Source organism: Trichosurus vulpecula, chromosome 2, assembly GCF_011100635.1.
Source record: "Trichosurus vulpecula isolate mTriVul1 chromosome 2, mTriVul1.pri, whole genome shotgun sequence".
Classification (NCBI taxonomy): domain Eukaryota; kingdom Metazoa; phylum Chordata; class Mammalia; order Diprotodontia; family Phalangeridae; genus Trichosurus; species Trichosurus vulpecula.
This window is the reverse complement of record NC_050574.1, coordinates 34,005,168-34,015,246: the sequence shown is the minus strand read 5'-3', so window position 1 is coordinate 34,015,246 and position 10,079 is coordinate 34,005,168. Positions and strand designations below refer to the sequence as shown.

General features: G+C 54.6%; 1 protein-coding gene across 5 annotated transcripts in view; it reads left to right on the top strand.

Moving 5' to 3' along the window:
• Nucleotides 1-269: 269 nt before the first annotated feature.
• Nucleotides 270-10,079, top strand: part of LOC118840446 (tyrosine-protein phosphatase non-receptor type 11-like) — a 39,001-nt gene continuing 29,191 nt past the window's right edge. For 2 of the 5 annotated variants that reach the window (XM_036747959.1, XM_036747962.1), the window contains exon 1: nt 344-415. In XM_036747959.1, coding sequence (XP_036603854.1) covers nt 402-415 — 14 coding nt within the window. In that variant the 5' untranslated portion in view covers nt 344-401. Of the gene's footprint in view, nt 416-9,332; nt 9,407-10,079 lie in introns of those variants that run through there. The other 3 variants (XM_036747958.1, XM_036747961.1, XM_036747960.1) reach the window with 3 other exon arrangements.

Genomic DNA, 10,079 nt, shown 5'->3' with positions numbered 1-10,079 from the left:
GGACCGCTCAGAGGAACCAGGCTGGACACTGCTCTTAGAGGCGGTTCCCTTCCACTTTTCAGGAAACCAGATTGGGGTGGCGCGGCCCCTTTAAGGGCCGCGGGCTTGATGACTAGGGACCGGGCTCTGGACCGGGGGAAGCGTGTCCCTCCGTGGGAGGGAGGGACCTCCTGGGGCGGCCACGTGGTTCCAGGGCCCATATAGGGCTAAGGGAGGAGGAGATTCCTGGAGGAAAAAGGCTTGACATGGCCATATGCGGCCTAGAGGGGGCGGGGCCTGAGGAAGGGCGGGGCCTTCTGGCCTGCCGGGGCGGGGCAGAGGAGGGCAGGGCTGTGGCCGGGCCGGGACGGTCCACTGAGCGTGTAAGGGGCGCCGGAGCCGGGGCCCGGAGTGGTAGAGCCATGACTTCCCGCAGGTGAGCTCCTCGCCCCGACCTTCCCTTGCCTTGCCCGGGCTGGCTCCTCACCAGCCCGAGCCTGTGGAGGGTGGGTTGGGGCTGCGATCCGACTCATTGAAGGTGGTGCCTTCTGGGCGGGGAGGGAGCCCCAAAGATCCCGATCTGCCTGCGGAGACCGACCGGTCCCAGCCGCGAAAAGAGCGGCTGCTGCTGAGCGCTCCTGGCCACGACCGGGCTGGTCCTGCGAGCCTCGATTTGCCGGCTTCGGGAAATGGGCCGGCGCAGGGATTTTTGTCTTCCTTCCCCCCACCTCCACCCTCTTGCTACCGTGGGAGCCTTCGTGGGTGGGTGGGAGCCGGAGAGGCCGGGAGCGGACTCCCCTAGGGCTCTGGAGGAGCGGCAGCTCTAGTGCGGAGGGGGTGGCTACACTGCACTTAGTCTACAATCTCACTTTGGGTTCTGCTTCTTCGCCCCCGTCCCCCTCACTTAGGCTCAGCCCCTTTGGGGGCTGCCCGGGTCCCCAGGACTCCTGGGTTCCCGGCCCGCCGAGGTTCCCAGGGCGGTCTGACTCACCGCCAGTCGGAAAGGAAACACTCCGGTTTCCTTGAGCTGAGTAGCCCTGGGCGGGCCGGTCCGCCCTCGCGTAGCCGCGGCTGCCGCCTCAGCGGAGCTGGGATTTGGGAGATGCGCCCAACCCGTACACCTAGCCCAGGAAGCTCGGAGACCCCTTGGCCGGTACCCTCCACTCCACACCCAGCAGAGGAGATAGCCTCGCCCTGCTTCCCACACCCCTCCCCACCCATCCCTTCTCTCCAGTCCCCTGGGACACTGGCTCACCTCCTCAGGGCTGCGCTCAGGGACCCTCGAAGTCCGTAGTGCGTCTTTCTCCTCAGACTGATTTACTACCGGCCCTTAGAGGATGCTTGAGCACGGAACCGCAGCAGGAAGCCCTCATATCAGCTCTGTGTGACTGGGGGCCTCCAACCCCCGGAGGTAGAGGTGGGGGGAGGGCTAGCCAGGAAGCTTTGAGTCCGCAGCCAACCCGCCCCCTTCCCCCCCACCCCACCTCTTGGGATCCTCCCAATGCAATGCTCAGGGCCAGACCATTACCCAACCCTGGGTGAACAGTGCTTTGGCCCAGGGCACTCACATCTAGAGGGTGGAGCTCCTACCAAATTGGTTCCCCTGACCCCTACTTTGGTCACTGTGCTGGACCCTTTGGGGACTCTTAGTGGTGCCCACAGGCACTGCCCAGGTGATTTGGGAGCCAGTCAGTCCCCTCCCTAGTCCATCTGAGCTTAGATCTCAGTGCCAATCCCTGAGCCACAAGAAGTCTTCAGGTCTTTTCCTGATCATCTTTTGGGTCCAGAGCAGCTGTTTGGTGGTGGGGGTAGGGGTGGGGTGGGGGACGGGAGTTCTTCATGGGCATCTGAGCTGTAAGACTCCGATTCTCAAGTTCCAGATCCCAGACCTCACAGTAGAGTACCAGCACGGCCCTGCCTCCCTCCCCCATCCCTTTTATAAGGACTGGGTCTCTGGACCTAAGTCTTCCCAAGTGGGAAGGCAGTCCTTTGTTCCATTAGGAGTTGTGTGATCCTGGAGCTAGTTGTGAATGGGGGGGGGGGGGGGCGGAAGGGGCGGGGTCGGGCCGCTGAGAACATGCTTGGGAGTATCTTGAGCAGACCAGACAATTTAGGGCTGAAAGGCACCTTAGAGATTCCATAGTCCAACCCCCCTCATTTACAGATAAAGTGAGGTTGTCTCACTCCAGGGAAAATCATTTGCCCAAAGTCAGGCAGGTGGTAAATGTCTGGGCAGGTGTCTGCACTGAGATCCTCTGATGCCAATAGGTAACCAAGCATTTATTAAACTTTTGCTGTGTGCCAAGCCCTGTTCTAAACTCTAGAGATACAAAGAAAAGCAACAAGTCCCTGGACTCAAGGAGCTTGCCTTGTAATGGAGAAGACTAGGTACATCCAGAGGGGAACGGTAGCCTTAGGTGGGGATGGCTTTAGCCGTTGGTTGGGACTGGGAAAGGCCTTTGGGGAAAGTAGTGGGTGACCCAGCTCTCCTTCTGCTTCCATACTTTCCCACTCAGGGAATCAGTGGAGCCTGTGACTCCACCCCACCTTGAGATACCGGCTCTCATTCGTCCCTTCACATCCCATATCCTACACTGCTCAGTGGTTACCATAGGAAGTGTGGTATGGGGAATTCTAGGTCCCTTTCTTAGCTCCCATCTGAATTAGTTCTCCCTGGGTTGGTGTGGAGGTTGGAAGCTTGGACTGGGGGCATGCCTTCCCCTTCCCACCTACCAAGTTCTCCTGGGTTGAGGTGGGGGTGGGTGGGAATGAAAGCAACAGGAAATGGGGGAGGACAGGACAGATGTTGGGCCCAGGCCGATGCTTCCTGTCTGAGGCGGGAGGGAAGAAGGAAACTCTCGCAGGAAGTGCCCAGTTCCTGCTGTTTCTGCCTGGGTTCTCACTCTGGAGGTGGGAGGGTGAGAATGAGGGCCACGTGCCCCCCCCCCCCCCTGGCCGCTCTGTGTTAGAGAGAGCATATGTCTCCTGCCCTCAAACACTGCCTCTTAAAAGGCTCCTAGGAATCAGTCTAGAGCTTGATGGTCTTGTCCAAGACGGGAAAACTGAGGTACAAAAGTCACTTGCCTAAGGTCTTACAGAACACAGCAGGACTGGGATTCTGACCAGTTTCTCTGACTTCAAATCTAGTACTCTCTGTAAGCTGAAAGCTCTCACATGTTTGACTATTTACTTACCAGTATACTAAGTGTTGGACTCGGTGTCTAGAAATCTGGGTTTGAATCTGTCCTCATACGCTTGCTAGCTGTGTGACCCTGGATGAGTCACTTTACCTTGTCCAGCCTCAGTTTTCTCATCTGTAAACTGGGGACAATAATCACCTATAAATAGTCTCTGCCTCCCAGGACTGGGGTAGGAAATGACATGAGATGATTAATAATAACAAAACCAGCCAGCTAGCGTTCTTATATAGTGCCTACTATGTGCCAGACACTCTGTTAAGGGTGTTACAAATATTACCTCATTTGATCCTTGCAACAATCCCAGGTGGTAGGCGCTATTATCTCCCCTCTCTTTACAGTTGAGGAAACTGAGGCAGGTAAATGAGAAGTGACTCCATCAAGGTCATACAACTTGTAAGTGAGGCTAAATTTGAACTCAGGTCTTCCTGACTCTGGGCTAGATACCCTTTCCACTGTATGTAACACTGTTGGTAAATCTTAAAATACTATAGAAAGGTGAGGTCTGCAATTGTAGACTAGCCCTCTGACTTTTAGAGCCGAAAGGCCCACACTCACACGCTCTGCCCTTTTAGTGACTGGGCAAATCACTTTACTTTGAGGGCCTCAGTCCCCTCATTTATAAAGTGGGCGGTTCGGCCACTCTAGGATCCGAGATATTCCCTTTTAATATCTGTTTCCCCTGCCTGAAGCAGTGTTCCAGGATGAGCTACCCCTGCTGGGTGCTCCCCCACGTCAAACAGAGGCAGGAGATGTGTGGAAGGACTTGGTCCCATAGGAACCACTCACTGGGGTGGTCAGAGGTAGGGCTTGGCTTCTGGATATGGTTTGTTTGTACATTAGATTTCAAGTTCCGTGAGGGCAGGCACTGTCTTTGGCCCTTTTTTGGTATCCTCAGCTCTGGCACACAGTAGGTGCTTAATAAGTGACTGACAAGTCACTCCCCGTCCCCCAGTGAAGCCTGCTCCCAGTGGCTTGGGCCGTGATCACTGACACAGCATTCTTGGGAGAGTAGGGAGGAGTAAGGGGAGAAGAGAAGGGTATTTTGTGCCCCAGTACGGGAATCAGGGAGACTGTCCCCCGAAGGGCTGGATTGTCAGCTTCAGTGACCTTCAGGGCCTGAGAAGGATGATCAGAAGGGCTTACAGACAGTCCCCTGGGCAGGAGCTAGTGAAATCCCTGGACCTGGGGAGGAGCATTTGAGAGTTTTCCAGAGGAGAATTGGGAATCCTCCCAATGGGGAGCATTTGGGGACAGGCCGTATGGATGGATGTCCAGTGGCCAGGCCCACCATCTTTTAGCCTGGCCAGGGCTTCTGCCCCAGTTCTGAACCTCCCCCTTTTCCACCATCACCCATGGAAATCCCCAGGTTTGGGAGGGTACACAGAGAGAGGCCTGGCATCACCCTTCGAGCTGAATCATAGGGCTTAGAGCTAAAAGTGACTTTAGCTCTCATCTCTTCCAGCCTCTCATTTGACACATGAGGAAACTGAGGCCCCGAGGGAGAGAGGGGCTTTCCCATGGTCAGATGCTAAGTAAGTGACTTATGGAGGATCTGGACCTAGGTTCTGTGACACCAGACCAGCGTTCTCTGGGGTCACGCCGCACCCATCTTCTTCCCTGGCCCTGGAGGATGGATACTCCTTCCCTGGGAGGGGTGGGTGAGAAGCTTCCAGCTGGGAGAGAAGGGCCTTGTCTGTTGTCAGGAGAATTAGCCCTACTTGGGGAGCTTGGCTCTTGGCTCCACACCCCTCCCCGACACAAAGTTCCCTGACTTAGCAGAGACAGTTTGTTAGAATGAAAAGATCACTAGGTTTGTAGTCAGAGACCCTAGGTTCAGATCTTAGCTCCGCTGGTTACCACTGCTAGTGAGACCTTGGGTAAGTCACTTCCCTTCTTTGTCCCTCAGTTTTCCCACATGTTAAATGAGGAAGTTGGACTAGGTGGCTTCTAGCTCTAAATCTATGATCCTATGAGTTGGTCTGTCCTCAGATCTCTGAAGGACACTGGGGAAGGAAGCAAATCACTACCCTGGGCCAGGCCACACTCTGTGACTTCTCTGTACCTCAGTCTTCCCATCTGTAAAATGGAGACAATGCTTCTCAGGTTTGAAATGAGTGGGGTGGAGCAGGGCTGGGCTGACTTCACCTTGGCATAACTGTAACTAGGACAGGGTGCCTGGGGCTCTGCCACAGGGCACCAAATTTAGAGAGTGCTGACAGCCTTTTCTGTCCTTCCACGGAGAGAGGTGAGCTCTCTTCTCTCCCCTTCAGCCTTTCTAGCAGTGGCCTTGAACCAGTATTCAGGAACTTTCTGTCTCCCTAGCACCAGGCTGGGTCCCATCCCTCCCCCAATGGAGGGCTGACTCAGACTTACTTTTTGATAGTCCTTGCCCCCAAATCAGATTTGCTAAGTACAGCCCTGCCACCTGGAAAACTATACTTCTGTATCTCTGGTCTTGAAAATGTGGAAAGCCTAGTGATTATGATCGACATTTTCACCCCATCAGCATTTATTAAGTGCTTACTATGTTCAAGGGGACCATACTAGGCACACGAGACAGAAACAAAGTTTCTACTTTCAATGTCTTTCAATTGTGGCATATGGCCGGATGATAGGACAGGTGTCTTAATGATGCTGTATCGCTAAGCAGCTTTTGAGGTGTCCCTACAGCATCCTTGGGGAGTAATCGCATGGGTATTATTTCCTCCATTTCGGAGGTCACACATCTGGAGGTGGAGGGGCCTCAGAAGGCAGCTAGTCCAATCTCCTCGTTTGGCACGGAGGGATCTGAAGCCCAGAGTGGCGATCGTCAAACTTTACAGTCTTGGGGTCTGTGGGAGACCTGGCTGCAGAAGGGGGGTGGTTGGCATCATCCTCCCCTCCCACTTTGGGGAGTTCTTAATCCCTACTGGGGAATACCACTGTGCTCCCCTCTCCCATGCAGGAAAAGCGCTAGCTGCACCATCCCCCCTCCTCCACCCCAAGCTCCAGGTGTCCCAGGCACAGTGACAGAAATCCTTGGAGTGCCAGCTCCTTGAATGCCCCCCCCCCAAATTCCTCATAAAGTGTGAAGGCAGAAATAGCTTCTCTGCCCTTGCCCAGGGCTAAAAGTGACTCTGTCCCAGTGCCCAGGGCTCCCAATTTAACCCTGATGTTCTTAATTCAGCTCCTGTTCTTGGATCTTGGTGGGAGGCGGGGAGGAAGCCTGGGGTGGGGGCAGGGCTTTGGCCAGTGTCATTGCCAGGTATTGGATGAGAGCCTAGTCAGAGAGAGTACCCCCTGCCCTCGGCCTCCAGTGTCTCCTCTCCTCTGCCCTGCCTCTCCCTTACCCCGAAATCAGGCAGCTTTAGAAGTCACCTCATTGATGCCCCCGCCTCCGGAGAGCTCTGAGCCTGATCTGTTCTCCCAAGACCAGGCTGAGGAGTCTCCTCTTAAAAATATTCCATGTAGGATGGAAAATGTCCCAAATTTTCAGGAAGAGGTACTCGGTTCAAATTCTGCCTTGGCTACATACTGGTTGTGGGACCTTGGACACATCACTCTACTGTTGTGAGCAGAGCCGTGGGGATGGGGATAGGGAGGGGATTGGAGGACCTGAATGGAGGGTCTCCTGTGGCCTGCCTCTCCCACCCTCAACCCAGAGAAGTCAAGAATCAGATTCTCCTCCTCATGACCCCCAACCAGCTCACTTGAATTTTCCCTATGATTCTGATTCCAGTTCTATCTCTTGAGTCTCATCTGTAAAATGAGATTTGATGCCCAAAGGCCCTTAGCTCTAAATCATAGGATCTCATGACGGCCTTAACCACGCCTCACCTGTCCAACTGTACCTGAGCCTCGGCTTTCAGCTTTCCCATCTGTAAGGAAGACATTGGACCACAAGTTGGCACCTGAGGGCTCCCCCTGGCTCTAATCATCAACGGCTTTGTTGGATTGGATGGAAATGCTGCTTACTGCAGTGCCCTTGGCCCCTGGCAGGGGGACAGACGCAGCCTCCTCTTGTCCTGGTAGCTGGATAGCCCTGCCACCCACTCAGCAAGGGCTTCTTGGACCTGGGCTGAAGCGCCTGGGGATGAGGGGAGAGGAAAGCGAGGAAGCAGGGACCAGAGCCTTTGGACACCAGGCCATTCCTGCTCTTCCGTGTGTCTGTTTCTCTGTCTCTCTGTCTTTGTCTGTTTCGGTGCACAGAACACTGGGCTTGGAGTCAAGAAGACCTGAGTTCAAATTCTGACTCAGACACTCCCTTGTCTGTCTTGGTTTTCTCAACTATAGAATGAGGATAACTGTAGCGCCTGCCTCCCTAGCTGTGAGGTGAAATAAGAATATTTGGAGAGTGCTTATTAGCATATAGTGCCTGGCAGAAAATAGGCAGGTACTTAAGAAATGCTTATGCCCTTCCCTCCTTCTTCTATGGATGTTTCTCTGTGTATCTCTCTGTTTCCCTCCCTCCTCTCTTTGTCTCCCTCTCTCCCCCTTTGTCTGTCTCTGTCCCTGTCTGCCTGTCTCTTTCTCTCTCTGTATGTTTCTCTCCCCCCATCCTCTCTTTCTTTTCTCTCCACTCAGTGTCTCTGTGCCTCTCTCCTCTCTCTTTTTCTCTTCTCTTCTCTCTCTCCCCTTTTCTTTCCTTTTTCTCTTTCTCTTTTCTCTTTATCTTCTCTTCTCTCTTATTCTCTCTCTCCACTTTTCCCTCCTTTCTTTTTCTCTCTTTCTCTCTTCTCTCTCTCTACTTCTCTCCTCTCCTCTTCTCTCCTCTCCTCTCTTCTCTTCTCTTCTCTTCTCTTCTCTTCTCTTCTCTTCTCTTCTCTTCTCTTCTCTTCTCTTCTCTTCTCCTCTCTTCTCTCCTCTCTCTCCCCCACCTTTTGTCTTGGTCTGTCTTTCTCTCCCTCTCTCACCAACACTCTCTGTCTGTGTCTTTCTCCCTCTCTTCCTCTCTTCCCTCTCTCTGTCTCTCTCACTCCCTCTCTCTCTCTTCCACCCTGTCTCTTTCTTTCTCTTTCTCCTCTCCTCCCTGTTTCTCTTTCTCCCTCTCTCTCTGTTTCCCTTTCTTTCTCCCTCTCCCTGTCTATGACTTTCTCTCCCTGTGTCTCTCTCTTCCTCAGCCTCTGTCTCTCTTTCTCCTCTGCTCCCCACTTTGAGTCTTTTTCTCTCCCTATCTCTCTTTGTCTCTCTCCCTTTCTCTCTCTGTCTCCCTCTCCCCACCCCTCTCTCTTACTCTAAGAGGAATAGCCTGAGACTACAGCAGGACAGACTTGGGTCAGACCTAGGGAAGAACTTCCTGACAGGAGCAGAATACTAAAATAAGCAGCTGAGGGACCTCTCTAGAGCCCCCAGAGTAGGAGGAGCTTAGGGAGATCTGACTCTGTCTCAGCAGGGTGAAATGCAGCTCTCTCTTTGGGCAGGGCTTAGGGAGGCAATACTGTAGATTTCAAAGTGCTGACTCTGGAATCAAAAGGCTTGGGTTCAGATTCTGCTTCTGCCACTTAATATCTAGATGACTTTGGGTAAGTCACTTATGTCCCTCATTTGTAAAAAGGAGGCACTGGACTGGGTGGCCTGTGAGGCTCCTCCCAGCTCCATGAGCCTGCAGACTCCTTGGGACTCCAAATGGGCTTCTCCCAGTCTCCTCCTCAGCCCTGCCCCTGACCCAGGGGTAATGTCTGCCCCAGCTCCCTGGGCCTTGGCCTGAGCTCAGCACCTTGGGAAGTTGTGTCTGCTCCTTCCCAAGACTGCCTGAGCTGCTAACTCAGGAGCCAACAGTTAGGACTCTGGGATCATTGCTATATACTATTTGGTTCAGAACGACAGCCTCCCCACTGCCTGCATGTCCACCTCCCCCCTCCCCCTTGCCATGTCCTGAGCTGAGCTGGCCCAGCCTGGAGGAAAGATGGGTTGGGCTGGGCCTTGATGTCCTGGGTCCCTTTGGCACAGCTCCCTGGAGCTGCCCTCCAGCCAGACCTCGGGCTCCAGCTGTCCCTCCTCCCTCCGAAGCTCGGGCCTGTCCCCTTGGCCCCGGCTGTGCCCCTATCAGGCTGCCACACGCCCAGCCAGAGCTCAGCCAAGTCCCCGATTAGGGCGCCCACTCCCCGCCCCCTTCCCCCCCTCCCCCTGGCTTCTGCTCCCTCGGTCTCCTGTGGTTTGTGGACTAACGTCTTGGTCTGCCTCAGAGCTGGACGGGCAGGCGGTCGGAGGTCTCTGGCTGTGTCTCTGAGGCCCAGGGCCATGGTGAGGTAGGGAGAACACCGGGACATAGGGGCATGAGGGAGGCTCTGCTCCATGGGCCACCAGCTCAGCCGTGGCACCTGCTGGCCCATTCCTGGGCTCTCCAATGTGCCTGGAAGGCACTTAGTTCCTGGGGCCCTTCTTGTCCCTGGTTTCCTTTGGGCTGGTGGTGGACCCTAGGTTGAGGGGGATGCTTTTGGACCTTCCCACTGAAGTTGTCCTCTCTGCCAATCTCTACGTAGGCAGCCAGGTTCCTTTTCTCTTCTGGTTAATCCTGCGATAGAAGTAGCAGGAATGGGGATTCCAGGGAAGCTCTAGGAATGGTCTGTGTTTCTTTGACTTGGGGGTGGGAGGGGAACTAATCTGGTCTGGGGACTGGCCTCCGGGCAGCATCCTAGCTCAGAGACTCTGTTGAGGGTGTGGCTGGTGTGACCTGAGCTGAGGGTGGAAGGGTAGAAGGGTAGAAGACCATCTATTTGAAGGCCCTTGGTACAGAAGCCCTGGTTTCTCACCATCATCAGTTTCATTGGGCACCAGTGCCAAGGGACCCCAGATATCTTGTGCCCAGGAGAAGGGTGGACAGTCCTGGGGCCTCCAGACACCCCCAGAGTGGGGCAGTGGTGGATGTGGGGGGCTTGATTTCTGATGTGTGGGTACATGTCCAAGGAAATGAGGTCCTTT